We start from the raw sequence: 20,023 nt of genomic DNA, 5'->3' as shown, positions 1-20,023 counted from the left end.
CACCACGTTAGGTCCTAAATTCTTGGTTCACACACAAAAAATAATGATTTTATAGTTTTAATTACTTTTTAAGAAGATATCTTATTAGGATGAATGAAAGAACAACATTACCAAATAAGGCTAAAGCACAAGGCACACAAGGCGCACCAGGCGTGCGCCTTTTGAAAGGGCTGCACCTAGGACCTGGGCAAGGCGCCTACACTAAAATGTGCCTTGCCTATGCACCTAGGCGTGCCTTTTAAATCACTAACAAGACCTAATGATTTTACAATGACATTTTATCAACACTGTTGGGATATCATAAGGGTAGACCTGATTAAAGTGTATAAGGAATTTCATAGGAGGAAAATAAAAAATCCAAGAATGAAAATCTACATTTATTTCTCCGGTGCCAAAAAAGATTGATGTTAGCCACCTAGAAGATTTCAAACCAATTAATTTGGTTACTAACATTTATAAATAAATTGCAAAGGTGTTGTCCTTGATCATCAAAAAAAGTGCTCCCCTCAATTATCACCCAATATTAGGGGACCTTCACTCGAGAATCAAGATAGACAAATTGTGGATAAGATTCTTATAGCGAATGAATGTGTAGAGGCCCAAAAAAGATCAAGGAAAAAGATAGTGGTAATTATGTTAGATTTGGAGAAAGCTTATGGTCTTTTTTTGATAATTGATGTGTTAATTGATTAATCAAAAGATAGGTCATTTCAAGTATCCAAGAGAGAAGCACAAGATGCAGATTCACTCTTAAAAGAAAGTTGTGTCCAACAAAAAAGAAGGAAAAGAAAGGTTATGATCTTGTGGATTGGGAGTTTCTAATTAACATTTTGAGAAGTTGTGAGTTTGGAAAATTATGGTTAAACGGAACAAGGGGTGTTTACAAACATGCCACTTTTCAATCATTGTTCATGAATTGGTGAAAGATTTTTTGCGGGCTATTAGAGGCCTTAGGCAAAGAGATCTGCTCCCCCCCCCCCTTTCTTTTTACTCTGGTGGCTGATGTTCTTAGTAGATTGATCTCTAAAGCTAATCGATTGCAATTGTTGGTTGGACTGTAGTAACAATAACACATATTTAGTTTGCAGATGATATTTTGATCTTTTTGTGATAAGGGAGCACTTGAGTTTGAAAATCTAAAATTGGTGGTGAACCTATTTCAAAAAGAATGTCCAACTTAAAGGTCAATTGGAAAAAGAGTGAGTTGGCAGGAGTCATTCTAGAACAAGAGTTAAGATCAATGGCAAAGGCTTTCTAGTGTAAACGTGGGGAGTGTCCTGAAGATACTTAGGGTTACCTCTAGGTGACAACCCTAGATCTGTTAGCTTTTGGACTTCAGTGGTGAAAAGAATAGAGTGGAGACTAGATGGTTGGAAAAGGCACTATATCTCCATTGGAGGAAGGTTAACTCTGATTAAATCCACTTTAGGTAACCTCCCTGTCTATCACATGTTTGTGTTCAGGATGCCTTAGGTAATTGTGAAAAGAATTGAGAAGCTAATGAAGGATTTCCTATGAGATCTGGGGGAAGGGAAAAAAGATCATTTGGTGAGATGGAATAAAGTGACTAAAAGGAAGAGGAGAGTGAGTTGGGAATTGGCAATCTCAACAAAAAGAACATATCTCTCTTGGGTAAGTGGCTTTGGTGTTTCCCATTGGAAAATGAGAAGCGTTGGCATAAACTGGCGACTAGTATTCATGGGCTATCAAAGAATGGTTGGATACTAGTGTTCTGCATAAAGCTAACCTTGTTGCACCATGGAAAGACATACATGGTATATTTCCTTTGTTTCTTAATCATATCAGGTATGACTTGGCCTCTAGTAATTGGAGTGGAGTTTGGGAAGATGTTTGGATTGGGGAGTCTCCTTTGAAAGATGTGTTCCATTCTTTGTTTGTTCTCTCCAACCTTAAAGAAAAGCCTACGTTTGAGTTCATCTAGTTTCATCTTTCCTCTCTTGGGCCCAATTGGAATTTGGGTTCAACAAGGAACTTTAGAGAGTCTAAAATTTCCTTTATGTCTAACTTCTTGAGCCTTTTGGGTAGTTTACTTTTTGATGACTCCATAAGGGATGATCGTGCGTGGTCCCTTAATCCTATTGATTTTTCCTTACAAATCTTTTTTCACTTCTTTTGTAGCAACTACTTCTCCTTCCTTTCCTATGAAAGGAATGTGATGTTTCCTTATCCCCATAAAAATAAGTGTTTTTGCTACAAAGTTTTTCATGCATATTAATACTTGTGATTTGTTGTAGAGTATAGTGGAAGGGGAGACAAGAAGAAGAATTCTAGGTAAGGAGAGGAGACGGGTGAGAGAAGGATCTTGACAAGTAATGATAAAATTATTAAGCCATAATGTAAGAGGTTTGGGGAGTGCATGGAAGAGAAGGGTAATAAAGGACCTACTTAGGAGGAAAAACCTAACATTGTGATGCTACAAGAAACAAAATTGTCTTAGCAATGCAAGGTCGATCAGAAGCTTTTCGAGATCCAAGGGCGTAAGTTAGTCATCAGCTCCGTCCTGGGGAGCTTCAGTGGGAATTGTGTGGGTTTGAAAGGATGAGGTAGTGGAACCTGTGGATGAACTAACGGGAGATTCTTTGCATCTATCAAATTCAAGAATGTGAAGGATGGCTTTATTTGGGTATTAACTAATTTTTATGGCCCTAATTCCTACAGAGAGAGAGAGAGAGAAATGAAATGTGGGAGGAGTTCTTTGCAATTAAAAGTGTATGGGATGGTCCGTGGTGTGTGGGAGGGGAATTTAATGTAATAAGGTTTTCAGACGAAACTAGTAACTCCCAAAAGTCAATTATAACAAGCATGAGAAAATTTAATGACTCCATAGCTAAATCAGCCTAAATGTGAATTAAAAGGAAATCCCTCTATTGCATAATAGGTTCACTTGGTCAAACGCCTAGGAATTTCCTTTATGCTCAAAGTTGGATAGGTTCCTCTTCAACTTAGCTTGAAAAAATCATTAGGGCAAACTAGTTTCTAGAGCTTTGCCTAGGGTCACATCAGATCATTGTCCAATTAAGATAGGTGTAGAATCCTTTGCCAATGGTCCTAGACCCTTTAGATTTCAAAACATGTAGTTAAAGTGAAGGAGTGGTGCATTGAAGAGTTAAGGGGGTCAAATGGAAGGGAGTGAGATTCCAAAAGAAGTTGCAGAGGCTAACATTTAAATTGAAGGAGTGGAATAGATATCATTTCAGAAGATTGGAGGAACAAAAGTTGAACCTTATCACTCAAATTAAAGAACCAAGCAAGAAGGAATCCTAAGGATTGTTGGATGAACAAGATAGAGAGCAGAGGAGGCGATTGAAAAAAGACCTGGAAGATGTGTTGCTAAGGGAGGAGATTTGTTGGAAGCAGAAATCAAGGCATCAGTGGATTAAGGAAGGTGATGGGAACACCAAATTTTTCCATGACTTGGCAAATGGACAATGAAAGAGCTTTGTAGACAAATTAAAAATGGAAAGGGAGATATTTTCATACCAAGAGGAAATAGCTAAAACCTTTGCTAATCATTTCAAATTTTTTTATGGAAGACCTTTGAATGAGAGGTTACCTTTGGAAGGGTTGGAGTGGTCAAGTTTGGGAGATGAAAAGGCATGCTGGTTCAAACGAAGTTTTGAAGAGGAGGAGATTAAAAAGGTAGTGTTTTTGATGGATAGGTCTAAGGCAACGGGCCCAAATGGTTTTACAATGGCCTTCTGTCAAGATTATTGGGAGATTCCGAAAGATGGCCTTTGTGAGGTATTTAGAGAGTTTGTAGATAATCACATAGTAAGCCTAGGAGTCAATGCTACCATTCTGGCTTTAATCCCTAAGAAGATTGATGCTTTTCACCCTAAGGACTTTGGACCAATTAGCTTGGATATACAAAATTTTAGCTGAGGTACTGCCCTTGAGGATTATAAAAGCTCTTCCTCCTTAATAAGCAAATCCCAAGGGGCCTTGCTAATGGTTAGGAGGAGGTGTTTGAAGGGGAAGATTAGGGTCCTATTTCCACTAGGTTAGGCTCGTTTTGTTCGCGTCACAGGTGATTAATTGTGAAGTTGTTTGAGTTTTCTGATTTAGTTGTGAAAGTTGAACTTCAATTAGTCTTCTCTTCTCTCGAGTGATATCTTATCACCTTCCTTTTGCATTCTCTTATTACTTTTAATGGAATTTTTAATTATAGTCTTCGAATAAAATCCCAAGGGGCCTTCATATATGGGAGACAAATTACAAACCAAATCCTAATAGATAATGAGTGCCTAGATGAAATGACAAAATCTAAGAAATATTTTGTTTGTAAGTTGGATCTAGAAAAGGCCTATGATTTGGTGGATTGACAATTCCTTTTACAAGTTTTGAGAAACTATGGGTTTGGAGAAAAGTAGTGTAAATGGATCCATGGCTATGTCAACTCTAGTTACTTCTCTATTTTGGTTAATGGAGTGAAAAAGGATTTCTTCACAAGCTTGTAGGGGTGTAAGCCTGTAAGGCCAAGGGATCCTCTTTCACCCTTCCTTTTCGCCTTATTACTCAAAGAAATTCTAGGTTTGATTCTTTAATCCTGCTTCATTGCTCAAGGCTTCAACAAAATGTTAAAGGTCACTACTACACAAGATCCCCACGGTGCTTTAAAAGCAGGAAGTGCAATTCAAGCAAAGGGGTTTCTAGAGACTAAGGTGCAAGGTAAGAACATGCTTAAACAAAGTTAGGACCAATTTTGAAAAAAGAAGTTAAAGAAGCATTTAGTATTCAAGGTTTTTTTATCAGTTTTAATATTCAAGACTATGCAAAACTAAATTCTGAAAGAAATAAAATATTTAAAAATGCTCATCAGAACATTTGGTTAGAGCACTATTTAATTAACAAAAATAGTTATAGCTTTGTATGTTCAAGTCCTACATGAATTAAACTATTTAAACTCTAAGAGTCTAAGTATCATAGATATTACCTATGTAATATAGTAAATTATCAACTCAGCAGAAGAGTCAAGTTTAATTCATCAAAACAAAGCAACAAGACAGGTGAGGCACACCCTACAAAATGCCTGTGAGGCTGTGATCCTTGATGTGTCTGAGGCATGCCTTAACAGTGAGGATCGATAAGAGTAAGGGCATGTTGCCCTGTCATCCCTTAACAAGCATAATCATACTGATCAATTCCTTTGCAAGCAGTTACACAGAGAAATTCTACAATAGCCAAACCCTCATCCTAATCCAGACATTCATTAATATTTAGTTTATATTCAGTTTTGTTATTTATCTGGAGAAAAGGATCTCATTAGCTATCCCACATTTATTACTTGAGAGCATTGATCAGGTTAAAGTCTATACTGCTAAAATAAACATCACAAAAATCCTTTGGCTTTTCGTGGTGAACTATTACATTATAAAATATGAGGGCATAGTAATCAACAGAACTTCAGCTCAGTCATTAAGGAGCTCACAACCTCCTGAACAACTTACATTCACTAAAAGGAAAGGTAATAAGCCATTCAGATCAGCCACTCCAAGCCGTTATCAAAAGCTACAATAATGCAAGTACAAGTGTACAATATTACAAATGGAAATGACTATAATGACTTAATACAGCTTACACAAAACTAATTGAAGACAAATATATCAGCAAAGACTTCTTTGAACCATGTCATAGAAAATAGTACAGGAATTTTTTTTATTGGCAGATAGTACAAGAATTGGCCCATGTATAATCTAGGAACCATGAACACACCTAGATGATCCTTGAGGAAGTGGTGTAGCAGTTCTGCTAGCTTGATTGGGCAAACCATTCTGAGGATTTTGCATCTGAGTCTGGTTGACCTGCTGTTGTTGCTGAGGCTGCTGCATCTGTGATTGCTGCTGCTGCTGCTGTACATTGGGAGATTCTGCAGCTGTAGATGGCTTTGATGCTATGCCTTGATTAACATTACTAGAACCTTGTGGAAACTGAGACCTTTCTGATTGTGGGACATAACTGCCAATCCTTTGTTGGAAAAACCTATTAGAGGAACCATAATTGAATGAACCTAGATGCTGAATTTTCTGAAATACTTCTTCCACAGGAGGTGGTGGTCCAGGCTGCTTTGCATGCCTATACCGGCAGTCAGGGCCATTTGGACAAAAACCAAACTTGTACCTGCAATTCCAGAACATCAGAAGATACACCAATGCCCTTGGATATGTTGGATGCTAGCTATCATACCAACAGCTTCAGTAATTTCTTTCTATGAAGTTCTGATTGACATCATCTTTTTTTAAAGATGAAGGAACACGGAATTTTGATGTAGGAAATTATCTTGCTAATGTTGTTCATTCATTCATCCTAGTAAAAGATCCTCTTAAAAGACATTCAACATTATAAAATCATTTAATTTTGTATAAGGATTAAAAATTTAAAACCCTAACATGGATTTGTTTGTGCTTGCCTCGAGGGGCTTGGTACAAAGGTGGCTCATAGAATCAAGAATGCAAGATGTTTTACATCACATTAGCTATTTGAAGTAATGCAATTGAGGAAAAAAAAAGAGATTGTGGATTTTACATGCTTGAAAATGTTTTATATGTTTGAATGTGCTTTACATGTTATGTTTATATATTTTAATTTTAGATAACAGGGTCTTTAAAACATTTATTTTAAAATTTAAGTATATTTTTTTAATAATATTATGCTTAATATTTTTTTACTTCTTTGCATTTTTTGGCATATTCTGCTTTTTTTATTTTTTTGGCATTTTTTAATTTTCTTACATTTTTTTGTTGTTTTGGCATTTTTTGTATTTTTGCACCTTGCTTCAAAAAGGCACGCACCTCGGGCACAAATTGCCCCTTTCACGTTGAAAACACTGGTCTGGGCCTATTTTTCCTAGGAGGAAAAGGGGCAGTGAGGAAGGCAATAGAACATTTTGAGAGAAGCAAAAGGGAAGAACATAATAAAAAGAAAATTATTGGAGAAGGGGGAGAAGCATGGGAGGAAGGAGAAGGAAGAAGGAAAAGTTGATGAAGAGTAAAAGGAGATTGCAACATGAAATGTAGAGGGGGGTGTTGGGGTCTGACTTTGAAGTTGAGGTTGTTATCTTGGAATGTTAGGGGCTTGAGAGAGGAAAGAAGACGTACAGTAGAAGCAAGAAAGCAGGGCTGATTTGGAGTTGCATTCCGTTTGCAAGATGTTTTTTTATCAGTAAACATGTATTTTATTAAATTTCAGATTGTAAACAGTTTAGACAACTTGGTGATTGGACAGTTAATCCCTTTAATCACTCTATTTTATCCCTCATTACAGTGCAGCCCAAAATAGTTGTTGTCTCAATGCCCCTTGTTTTTCTAAAGCATCATCTAGCCCATTTAAACTTCTTCGGACCCATTTAAATTCAGCCTCAACCTCCTTTGCAATCTTTTCCACTTCCCTAATCACTTGTTTAAATGTCCACAGGGTATGGCTACTGTTTGCTGCCCAGGAAATTACTACTTTTGAGTCCCCTTCCACCTCAATATGTCTGTATCCTAACTGTTTGGCTAACTTTAACCCTTGTAGTAATGCCAAAAGTTCAGCCTTCAGTGAATGCTCTCAATCACTTTGTGCCATAGTCTGTCGCTCTCAAAGGGAAACCTCCAAAGCCATTTACCTAGTAGAGTTGTGTTCTTTAATAGGATGTTCCCAATTCGAAAACCCCCTTGTTCCTTGGGTTTGCTAACCTGCTCCCACTTGATCAAATGGTCTTTCCTTTCCTCTCCTGGATCCCAAAGGAAATCTCTCATATACTTCTCTAAGCACCTTGCTACCCAAGAAGGGATTCTAGAGGTTAAAAGGAAATAGGTGGAGAGGTTTACCAGTGTGTCTCTAATCAAGGTTATTCTTCCACCCAAAAAAATATAATTCCTCTTCCGCAGGGCTAACTTCCTATAAAATATTTCTAAAACTGGTTTCCAAAACCCAACTGACCTAGGGTTTCCTCCTAAAGGTAGATCTAGGTAACTGATAGGCCAACTTCAGATCTCACACCCCAAGACCTCAGCAAATCTTATTAGATCTCCTTCCTCCAAGTTGACCCCTACAATTCCACTTTTGGTCCAATTTATCCTCAACCCTGTCACTCCCACAAAATTATTCAGCAGCACCCTCAAATTTTCCACCACTTTCTCATTGTTACCTTCATAGGAAAAGATGGTATCGTCTGCAAATTGGAGATGGGTAACAATCACCTGATTTCTACCTACCCTCCAACCACTAAAAAAGCCTTGATCATCAGTTTTTACCACCATCCTACTTAACACTTCTGCCATTAGGGTAAACAAGAAAGGGGATAGGGGGTTACCTTGCCTAATTCCTCTCCTAGTCAGAAAGAAGTCCTTTGTTGAACCATTGATTAGGATTGAGCAAAGCTGAACTTAAGCATCCTTTAATCCACGACCTCCATCTAACTCCAAATCTCAGTCTTTCTAGTATTTTTAGGAGAACTTCCCAATTAACCAGGTCATAGGATTTTTCTAAATCTACTTTACAAACCAGCCCCTTTTCTCTTCCCTTTCTTCTTTTCACGACACATTCATTGGCCACCAAGATTTGATCCATAACTGCCTTCCTTCTACAAAAGTGCCTTGGAACGAAGAGATGATCAAGGGTAACACATTTTTTAGTCTTTCTGATAAGATCTTTGAAAGAATTTTGTAAACACTCCCAATGAGGCTTATTGGTCTAAAGTCTTTAGGAGTTCTGGCCTCCCTCTTCTTTGGAATCAAAGTGATAAAAGTGGCATTTACTCCTGGTGAAACCTCCCCTTTGGAGAAGAATTTGTTAAAGACTTCCAAGATGTCTGATTTCACCATATCCCAACACTCTTGATAGAATGCCATGGAGAAAACCATCCGGCCCAGGGGCTTTAGACTTGTCCATTGAAAAAATTGCTTCCTTGATTTCTTGCAAAGAAAATCTCCTTTCTAGATCGAGAGATTGCTCTTCTGAGTTCTGACAGAACATCTCCTTCCAACTCTAGCAAGTCTAGCATCACTCCAAGTTGGCTTGAGAAAATTTCCTTAAAATGATTTATAAAAATCCTTATAATCTCCTAACTTTCTCTTACCACCTATCCCTCCTCCTCCACACTGAGAATTAAGTTCTTCTTTGTCCTTCCATTTGCCAAAGAGTGAAAAAACTCAGTGTTTCCATCCCCTTCTATGAGCCACTGACACCTTGATTTCTGTTTCCAACAGATTTCCTCCTTTCGTAAGATCTCTTCCAGTTTTTGCTTTCGATTCCATCTTTACCCTCTTTCTTCTTCTAAAATAATTCTGAGAGCCTCTTTCCTATCTAGCTCCTCAATCCTCCTTACCAAGTTATCTTTTATTTCTTCCAACTTCCAAATTGGGCTTTATTCCAAACTTTTATTTTTTTTTTCTTTTAGCCTCTTTAGTTTCCTAGCAAAACCTACCATTTTCAATCTCCCTAGAGATCTAAATTCCTCCCACTACTCCTTTAGCCTGGTCTTAAATGTAGGGTCTTCAAACCACATATTCTCAAATCTGAAAGGAGAAAGGCCTCCCCCTGGGATTTCTTTCTCAATACAAATAGGGCAGTGGTCTGAAGTAACTCTAGGTAACCCTCTTTCCATTAAAGACCCCCCACATTATTTCCCAAACAAGAGATATGAGGAACCTGTCCAGTTTGGAGCAGGTTGAGAGGGATTGAAAATTTGACCAAGTATAGTCCACCTGAAGCAAGGGGGGATCTCTCAATTCTAGGATTAGACTATTGAACTTCTTCATGCTAGTAGTGAACCCCTGGTTTGGGTTGTTTGACTCCCCAGAGTATCTGATGACATTAAAATCACCCCCCACACACCACAGACCCTCCCACAAACCCCTGATGGCACATAATTCCTCCCAAAAAGCTTCTGTCTCTTTAAGAGCTAAGACCATACACATTTGTTAAGGCCCATACTCTTCCATCCGACTTTCTTTTAATTTTTAGGGAGACTGAATACTGACCTATCAATTCTTCCAAACATTCCATTCCCTCATTCCTCCATATAGTCAGAATTCCCCCTGAAGCTCCCCATGAGGGTGCATATGACCAGCTCAGACCCCTGGCTCCCCAAATGCTCCTTATCCACCTTCTATTCAGCTCTGATAATTTGGTTTCTTGAATCATGATCAAATCTGGTTTTTCTTTCCTGAACACATTTCTGATTAGCCTTCTCTTCTTGGAACTTCCTAGTTCTCTTACATTCCAACTTATTATTATCTTCATAGCAAAGACTTGTGACACCCCTAGGCTGGTATTCCTCCTCACTCCCCTCTTCTTTTCTTCATACTCTTGTTCTCCTCCTCATAATTTATTCCACTCTTAAGCTTCTCAATCTCACTCATATTCTTTTTCCTTTGTTTCCTTCTACCTTTTTACCTGCTATCTTGGCTCCTTCTAACCCATCCTTCCGTCCTGACTTCCTTCCTTTGCTCCCTCCAGGGTCTCATTCTAGGTTGGCTTTGTCTGGGTAAAGGGCTGGTTTAAGCTAACATCAACACATCCAAACCCAAGGTTGGGTCAGCTAGAACTTCTAGGATTAAAGATACAACTCTAGTCCTCTCTTCCTCTACCCTATCAACCATTAGGTTCTCAGGCTCCAAGACTGTGGCACTTTGGATTGAGAGTTCCATAACAGGAGGGGTTCTGGCAGGACCGGCACAGGTAGCCAAACACAAATTAGATACCTCCTTAGAAGGAAACAAAGGAGTAAAAGACGGAATAGGAGACAAGAGTGTAGGGATTCCTTGATTTGACAAGTCCAAAACCTTGCTTCGATCAGAACCCACTGAGTGAGAGTCCTTGACAGGTAAAACTGGGATAGCATCTGAATTCTGTTCCTCTTGTGTACCTTTGCTTCGATTAGTGCTGATATCTGGGTCTCTGTCCTGAATATCCTGAGCTTGTATCTCCCTTGGTACTTCTCCTGGATCACTGTCGGCTACACCTAGGTCCACCTTAGAGAATGAGGCAAGTCTTGCCACTGTTTCTTCTTCTGGGGCCGACAAGAGAAACGCTAGAGGGATATTCAAACAAGATCTGTGTTCCTATTAACTCATCATTCCACGGATTGCAAGCTCTAGTGATATTGAAATTTATGGAAGGAAAGACAAACAGTTTCAAGGTGTGTGGAGATTCTAAGGCTAATGTGTAATTTTATCATCTTCCGTTTTGTATATTAGAATGGTGTAGGCTAGCAGAATACAAAAATGGCCATGTCCTTACTATTGTAAGAACACTTCTATAAGAATCCCATGCTCCACCTTCCTTTTGGACAGAAACAGCCAAGACAAACTGTGTATTTAATCGACCATCTTCCTTCCTCTATCCTTGCTAATGCATCTCCGCCTCAAAAGCTCTCTGGTTGTCCCCCTAACTTGTCTAATCTACATATCTTTCACCATGTGCTTCGTACATCTTCCTTCTCGTAAATGTACTAAACTAATCACTCAGTCTATTATGTGTGCTTTTGTTGGGTACAGTCCCGACTACAAAGGCTTCTTATGTTATGCTCCTATTGTTCAGCGTATTCCGATTTCACAAAATGTTATGTTTCTTGAGCATATTTCTTTCTTTATTGGATTTGCTCAATTGTTTTCTGCTATCTCTATTTTGTGAATTTTGATTCAGAGGATGTTCCTCCCTCATCTGTTGGGAAAGATCTTCTTGTCTTAACTCAAAAACAGTTACATGTTTCAGACCCAACACTTGTTCCCCCTTCCTACCGGTCTAGCACATCTACCCCATGATCTCCCTATAAGTGATATACCTTCCTCAGATACCTCTTCGTCGGTCTACTTGTATTTCTCAGCCTCCTAACCACTATTGTTTCTTTTCAAGCCATAATTCCTTTTCTGATGTTTTATCCTCCACAAATATCCCTCGATCTTACCAGCAAGCTATTAGGAGTCCTCATTAGAGAGAAGCCATGGGTGTCGAGATTAAGGCTCTTAATGAGAATGGCACTTGGGATATTGTATCTGCTCCAAATGCTTCCATCGTTGGGAATTGTTGGGTTCACATCATCAAGCTAAAATCTAATTGATCCCTTGATTGATATAAAGCCCGCTTAGTTGCCCAAGGTTAGAATCAAGAGTATGGCATTTATTATAAGGAAACTTTAGCTCCAAACGCTAAGATAACCACAATTTGTGTTCTCTTAACATTATCCGCTATCCAATCTTGGACCATTTACCAGCTCGATGTTAAGAATGCCTTCCTTCCCGGTCAGCTAAAGGAGATCATTTATATTAAACCTACTCTTGGTTACTACAGTGATCCTTAGTGTGTCACCTGAAGAAACCTCTATGAGGTTTGAAACAAGCTCCCTAGGCTTGGTTTGAGCGCTTCTGGGATGTTGTAGTCACGATAGGATATAGCCCAAACTTTTCTAATCACTCCTTGTTTGTTAGACAACAGCCTCAGGGTATTACCATCCTACTATTGTATATTGATGATATGTTGCTAATTGGAAATGATGATGAAGGCATTCAATAGTTGAAGTCCTTGCTTCATTATTCCTTCCACACAAAGGATCTTGGACCTCTCAAGTCTCACCTATTTCTTGGAGTTAGAAGTTCATTATATTGGTCGAAGATATTTTGTTTGTCAACAGAAATATGCTTCTTTCTCTTACTAGCATCACTGATGAGAAATAAGTCAATACTCCCTTGGATCTGAATGTTAAGCTATCAAAATCTGATGGTTCATTATTTTCAAATGCTACCTTGTATCACCAGCTTGTAGGATCCCTCATCTTTGTCACTATGACTCGGCCTGATATCTCATATGTCGTTCAAGTTGTCAATCAGTTTGTTTCTGCTCCTCGCCAGCCTCATATGATTATTGTCTATTGCATTATTCTTTATGTCAAAGGCACAATTTCTCAGGGACTATTTTTCTCCCATTCAGTTAAGAGCATATATTGGCGCTGATTGGGCTGGCTGCCCTGACACCCGCAGATCCATTTCTGGATGGTGTACTTTTCTAGGTGATTCTCTTATCTCTTGGAAGTGCAAAAAACAACTGACAGTATCCAAATCTTCCACTTAAGCTGAGTATAGGGCAATGTGTTTTGTTTGCAGTGAGATTGTTTGGTTACAATCTCTCTTTATGGACCTTGCTACTCAGCTTCCCACTCATATTCCTCTTTATGCCAACAATACAAGTGTCATAAAGATTGTATCAAATCATGTCTTCCATGAGAGGACTAGACATATCAAGGTGGACTGCCATTTCATCCGAGATCTTTCATTGATGACTCCATTTCTCTTCCTCATGTTGCCTCGGACATGCAAATTGCTGATATCTTCACCAAGGTCATGACTAGGGATCAACGTCTCTATCTTGAGGACAAACTGATGCTTATGTATGTCTATGTATCAATTTCAGGGGGAGTGTGGAGATTCTAAGACTGATGTATAATTTTATCATAGTCCCTTTTGTGCACTATTATTGTAATCTGTAGCCTTTGTATTTGTTCTTTTTCTCTTTTAACCCTTTATGGGCATTTTGTAATTGTACATATCATTTTAATCTAATAGAGACTCTTTAGGTGGGGATCGACAACCAGAAACTCTTTGTCTTTCTTGTTTGAACCCTCTTTGTTGTCAGATTTGGAGTTGCATTCCATTTGCAAGATGTTAGAATTTATGGATGGAAAGAATTAGAAGAATCTTCGGAGCCAAATCTTAGAATTTGGAGAGGATAGTGGTGGCTGTAAGCAAATCTATTGTTGGTTGGGCTCTAGTACCAGAATTTTGCCAAGTATCCAAAGAAGACATTGGGATAATCTTGGGCAAGTGTTGGGGATTCAAATGTGTAACCTGTTTTGTTTTGTTTGATTTGTAATTGAGTTAGTTGGCCAAAATTCCTAGCACTTGGGTGTTGCCTTAACACCTGGATAGGTAGTAGCTTTTTTTTCTTTTCTAATGAAATTTTATTTTTACTATCAAAAAAAAATAATCACAAGTTCAATAAAGAAGTCAAGTTTCAAACATTCATAAAAAAAATGAAAGTCAAGTTTCAAACATATAAGATGTTAATGCAATGGAAAGAGTACAATAACAAAAAATTATATAAAAAAACTAGAACAGTAAAAGAGTAGTGCCCCAAGTCATGATCCAACACTCTAACCAACAAGAAGACGCAGGTCTCCCTTGTCAATCAAGTTTAAAAACAAACAATGTTGTTATAACTCACCATAAAATAAAAGGAAAGATGAAACATGCACAAATCTAACAAATAAATTAGAATAACAGCGAATGCTTTAAAGAAATAACTGACTAAAAGTATACACTTGGATCATCCTTCATCTTGATCTTTATTGTCTGATGGAATCAATACTTTAAAATATGGAGGTGTGGTGTGAGGCATTCTACCATCCTAAGGCAAGAAGTGCAAGCCAACAAAAGAGGTGTAAGCCTCATTTGTACCCTTTTTCCTTTTTTTTTTCTTTCTTAATGCATTTATACCTTACCTTTATAAAAAAAAAAAAAAAAGTGTAAACAATTTCTAATGATAAAACAACCGCATTTAAATAATAGAATTAAAGCATCATCACAATAGGTATCATCAGCCATCAATATATAAACAATTGTGCCATCTCATAAATGAAATCAAAGTTATGACACCCTTAACAGGTATTATAAGAAGTGATTTTCTGGAGATTTCTTGTTAATGGAAGTGAGTGATAGGTGTGAGAACACTGCTGAAACCTGTTACAGCACATGTTTCAAAGCCTGTCTGTGTTTCTTGTTGATAGAAGTGGGTGATGTGTGAAAATAGTGCTGAAAATTAGTTACAGCACATGTTTTAGTCGTAGCTAGTTGGTTGTGGTATAGTGTGGTGTTGTGAAGTGAAGTTTTTTTACCCATGGCAGCCCTAGGAGAGAACAGTGATCAAAAATCCAGTGTTATGATTCCCCCTAATTTTTTGAATGTACAAATGACTTCCATCAAGCTGAATGGTGAAAATTGTATGCCATGGAACAAGTCAGTGGATGTCTTTCTTAGAGCCAAGAAGAAAATGAAACATGTGAAGGAGGAAAAACCCTCAGCTGATTCCCAAGGGTATAGTGATTAGGAACAAAAAGATGCACAAATTATGAAATTATGACGTGGTTGTGGAATAATATGGAACCCAAAATCAGCGTGAATTTTATGTTTCTTGATACTGCTAAAGAGATATGAGATCATGCCAAGAAGCTCTATTCTGGACAAGATAAATACTACAAGGGTATATCAACTCTATCAAGAAAAGGAAATCAGACACTTGAGGAGTACCATTCCAGTATGAAGAACCTTCGAAATGAGCTGAATATCTATTATCCCTTGACTTGAGATGTTAAAATTCAGTAGCAACAAAGGGATCAACTAGATGCGACTAGATTTTTAGTAGGTTTGAAGGCTGAGCATGAACCAGTTAGAGCTCAGATTCTTGAAGGCTCTACTCTTCCCTCTCTTGAGGAGGTGTTTGCACGACTTCTTAGGATTAATATTGGGTCTTTCGAGAGTCCCACAGTCTCAGATAGATCAACCTCTGCAGTGATGAGAGGGGGAGGCCATGGAAATAAAGGAGGTCGTGGAGTTCAAGCAGGTCGTGGTGGGCCTATGTTGCATCGTGATGGTGGGCGTATTGGAGGTCAAGACTCAGGGGTAGGTCATCACAGTTATGGGCCTAAGAAGTGTACACATTGTGGGATAGAAGGACACACTGTTAATTTTTTTGTGATTTACATGGACACCCTTCTACATGGACCAATAATGCAGCAACAAGTGGTGGTGAAGTAGTTGATACCCAGCAAACTGATCAAGCACCTTCTACATCTACTAGTGCCTCTGGGAAGGAGATGATGAGTATTTCACGTGATGAGTATGAAAGGTTCCTTCAGGCTACTTCCCAACAGAATACAGCTATTCTTGGTCACTCAAATATGGCTTGTCTGGCTTCCAAACCTTCACCTTGGATTATCGATTCTAGAGCTTCTGATCATATGACTGGGACTCCAGGTTTGTTTTCCTCCCTTTCTCCATCTTCGATATCACAAACAATCACTTTAGCTAATGGTTCTACCTCACCCATTTGTGGTGTTGGCAATGTAGACATTGCATCGTTATGTTTATCTTCAGTTCTGTATGTACCCAAATTCCCTTCCAGCCTTATGTTTGTTAGCAAATTGACCAAATCTCTAAATTGTTATGTAACCTTCTTTCCTGACTTGTGCTTTTTAGGATCTCAAGGGTGGAGGGCATGAAGCTAGTGGGTTGTATTATCTTGATGGTGGTAGTTCGACAGTAGCTATTCAGTCTTCTCTTACACCTCTTCAATGGCACTGCAAACTTGGTCATCCTCCTCTCAAGACACTTCAGTTACTTGTTTCGTCATTGTGTCGTCTTTCTTCATTGGAATGTGAGTCATGCCAGTACGGGAAACACCTTTGGGTTTCCTTTAGTCCTAGAGTTGATAGTTATAGTTCGAGTCCTTTTTCTTTAGTCCATTCTGATATTTGAGGTCCAAACAAAGTTGTGCCATACAATGGTTATAAATAATTTATAATTTTTGTAGACGATTATTTAAGGATGACATGGCTTTATGTTATGAAAGAAAATAGTGAATTGTTCTCCATTTTTCAAAAATTTTATGCTAAAATTCGTACTCAGTTTGGTGTTCACATTAAAATTCCTCGTTCTAACAATGGGAAAGAATACTTCTATACCCTGTTTCAAGAATACTTAGAACAACACGGGATCACCCATCAAACCTCTTGCACCTATACACCTCAATAAAATGTAGTAGTTACACAAGAACCGTCATCTACTTGAGACTACTCAGTCTCTTTTGCATCATATGAGTATTCCTAAATATTTTTGTAGTGATGTTGATCTTACAACTTGTTTTCTCATTAACCGAATGCCATTGTCTATCCTTGGAGGTCAATCTCCCTTCTCCGTCTTGTATCCTACAGTGTCACCTTTTCCTCTTATTCTCCCAAGGTTTTCGGGTGTGTATACTTTGCTCATAATTTGTGCCCAATGATTGACAAGTTAGATGCATGCTCTACCAAGTGTATCTCTCTTGGCTACAATTGGACACAGAAGGGCTATAAGTGTTATAATCTATCTTCTTCTCAACGTTCCTTTGTGTGCCCTGATGTCACCTTCTTCGAGTTTGTTCCATTCTTTACTATGGTGATGTTCCTTCTTTATCTCATGTGCTTCCATTTCCAGTTCCTGTTGTCAACCCCATTCCTCTTATTCCCATTGCTCCCAAGTCTCCGTCTCCTCCACTATAGGTTCCTATTGAAAGACCACCTATCAAGCACGTGTATACGCATCAACAGATACCAGCTCCTTCACTAGTTTCTTCTCCATTGATAGATCTGACAGTTGTTCCTATCTTCCCATTGCCTTGTGTAAAGGTAGACGTAGTTGTACTTTGCATATTATTTCTAACTATGTTTCTGGCTCTCATCTTTCTGCTTCCCATCGTTAGTTTGCTTCCCTTTTGTCTATTGTTTCTATTCCTAATAATATCCAAGAAGCTATTACCTCCTCGGAGTGGTGCAAAGCAATGGAAGAGGAACTCATAGCCTTTGACCATAATCACACGTGGGAGCTTACCACTCTTCCTCATGGTAAGCATGTTGTAGGTTTTTTTTTATAAATGGATGATAATTTATTCATGATAATCAGAATGAAATTACAATACAGCCTGCCCAAAGGAGAGGCATGAGCTGGTACCTCTCCACAACAACAACAACAACAACAACAAAGTACTACATCAGACTAGGAAATGAAAGTTTACAGAACTGCCCAGAATAAATGTTCCCTTGATACCCCTTGCTTAGCTAACCCATCCGCTATGGTATTAATTGTTCTACCCACCCACTGATAATTAACAGCCATGTTCCTTGAAAACCAATTACCTTTCTTCATAACATCCATGTAGCACCAAATAACTGAAGTTGGATTTTTTGACCAACCCACAACGACTTTGGAGTCTCCAATAAGCAAATTCTGAACTCCCAATTGCTATGCAATCTGAATACCTTGTATTGCCGCTAGAAGCTCAGCTTTAATAGAGTCACCTATACCCACGAAGCTTGAGAATAAAGCTAATATATTACTATATTTATCTCTCAGCACCCCACCTATCCCTGATGGACCCGAATTTCCTTGGCTGCTACCATCAAAATCCAGCTTTGTCCAGCCTTCTGAAGGAGGCACCCACACATCTGGTACCTTGTTCTTCCTGTTACTGCTACTAGCCACAGCAATCCAGTTCCTCCAAATGCCATCAAAGGAATATATTTTAAAGGAATCCAATGATCTCAGCCAATGGACTACCCTGGTCAAAATGCAATCCTTTACATTCTGAATACTTCTCTCCTTCTCTTGGAAAATCCTCGCATTTCTTTCTTCCCAAATTGTCCACAAAGCAGCAGCTCTAATGCACCTCCACATTGTTTTACCAATTTTTGTGGGCCACACAAAGGGTCAAAGATCTGATCTACGGCTGCGGTCAAATTCCATCTACAACCAAACAAAGCAAAGATCCAACCCCAAATAGCACCAGAAAAAGAACAAGTTAAAAGTAAGTGAGAGCAATCCTCACCATTAGCCCTGCAAAGTACACACCAATTAGGAGACAGACACATAGAAGGCCTTCTCTTCTGCAATAAGTCTGAAGTGCCGATTTTCCTATAGAACACCTCCCAGCAGAAAATAATTTTAGGAGGTATAGGTTTAGACCAAACCCCCTTAGCTGGGAAACCCACTTGTCCCGAGGGATAGCAAAGGGACTTAAAGAAGGAGGCACACGTGAAGTAACCTTTTGGATTAGGAGACCAAAGTCTCACATCAGATCTTAAAGGGTCCAGAAAAACATTTTCAAGTAGTAACAAAAGGTCTGAAACACAAGAGAGTTCATGATCTCTCAAGCCCCTACGAAACCCAAAGGCCCGATTCGGAGAGGATGGAGAAAAAGATGTTGGAAGAAAGTAAGAGATTGCTTTACCCTTGTAGCGAGAAAGGGAATAGAGAAAAGGGAAATTGCCCTTAAGGGCAGAATTGCCCACCTAGATGTCTTCCCAGAACAAAACAGAAGTACCAGAATTGACATCATACCTGATACAGTTGAGGAAAAAAGGGAGAATACTTTGAATTGCTTCCTAAGGAGTTGCCAACATGGCTCGACGCGATACACCAGCCTCCCATCCATTTCCCAAACTGCCATGTATACTATCTATTACCTCATGCCATAGTCTCTCCTGTTCTAAGGGCCATCTCCACAACCATTTTCCTAGGAGTGCTTTATTCTTCAAAACTAACTTCCCTAGTCCCAAACCACCCTTGTCTTTCCTCTTACACACTATTCCCCAATTTATTAAGTGATCCTTTTTTCCTCTATTTTTCCTCCCCTAGCTCCCAAAGAAAATTTCTCATTAATTTCTCCAACTTCTTGGCCACTCTAACAGGAATCCTAAACATAGAGAAGTAATAAAATGGCAGATTTGCTAAGGAAGCTTTTAGTAATGTTACTCTACCCTCTAAAGAAATATAGTTCCTTTTCCACGAGGCCAACCTTTTCTCAAACTTTTCTAGAACTGGGGCCCAAAAGGTGCTCTCCTTAGGGTTGGCTCCTAGAAGTAGACCTAAATACTATAAGGGCCAAGAGGAAATGGGACAACCTAAATACTTAGCCACAGACTCAATAGTCCTCTCATCCAGATTCACACCCACCACACAGCTCTTTTCCATGTTTATTTTGAGATTTGATACTCTCTCAAAACGCTTTATCAAATATTTGAGATTGCTTATTGTTCTCCTATTACCCCCTTCACAAAAGATTATTAGGTCATCAGCAAACTGTAAGTGGGTCACCCTAATCCCGCTCCTTCCCATCCTCCAACCTCTCACTACTCCTTCCATCTTTGCCTTAGAGATCAAACTACCAAAAAATCTGCAACTCAGGTAAAGAAGAAAGGGGAAAGGGGGTCACCTTG

General features: G+C 38.8%; 1 protein-coding gene across 2 annotated transcripts in view; it reads right to left on the bottom strand.

Annotated features, from left to right (window-relative positions):
• CPSF30 (cleavage and polyadenylation specificity factor 30) overlaps positions 1 to 20,023 on the bottom strand; it is a 66,408-nt gene that overhangs the window by 37,123 nt on the left and 9,262 nt on the right. For both annotated transcript variants that reach the window (XM_088979989.1, XM_088979990.1), the window contains exon 2: positions 5,738 to 6,138. In XM_088979989.1, the coding sequence (XP_088836115.1) occupies positions 5,738 to 6,138 (401 nt within the window). The remainder of the gene's footprint in view (positions 1 to 5,737; positions 6,139 to 20,023) is intronic.

Source organism: Nelumbo lutea, chromosome 3, assembly GCF_056320005.1.
Source record: "Nelumbo lutea isolate HS-2025 chromosome 3, American lotus-T2T, whole genome shotgun sequence".
Classification (NCBI taxonomy): Eukaryota; Viridiplantae; Streptophyta; class Magnoliopsida; order Proteales; family Nelumbonaceae; genus Nelumbo; species Nelumbo lutea.
Note: the sequence above shows the minus strand (reverse complement) of the source record. Positions and strands in the feature narration are given on the sequence as shown.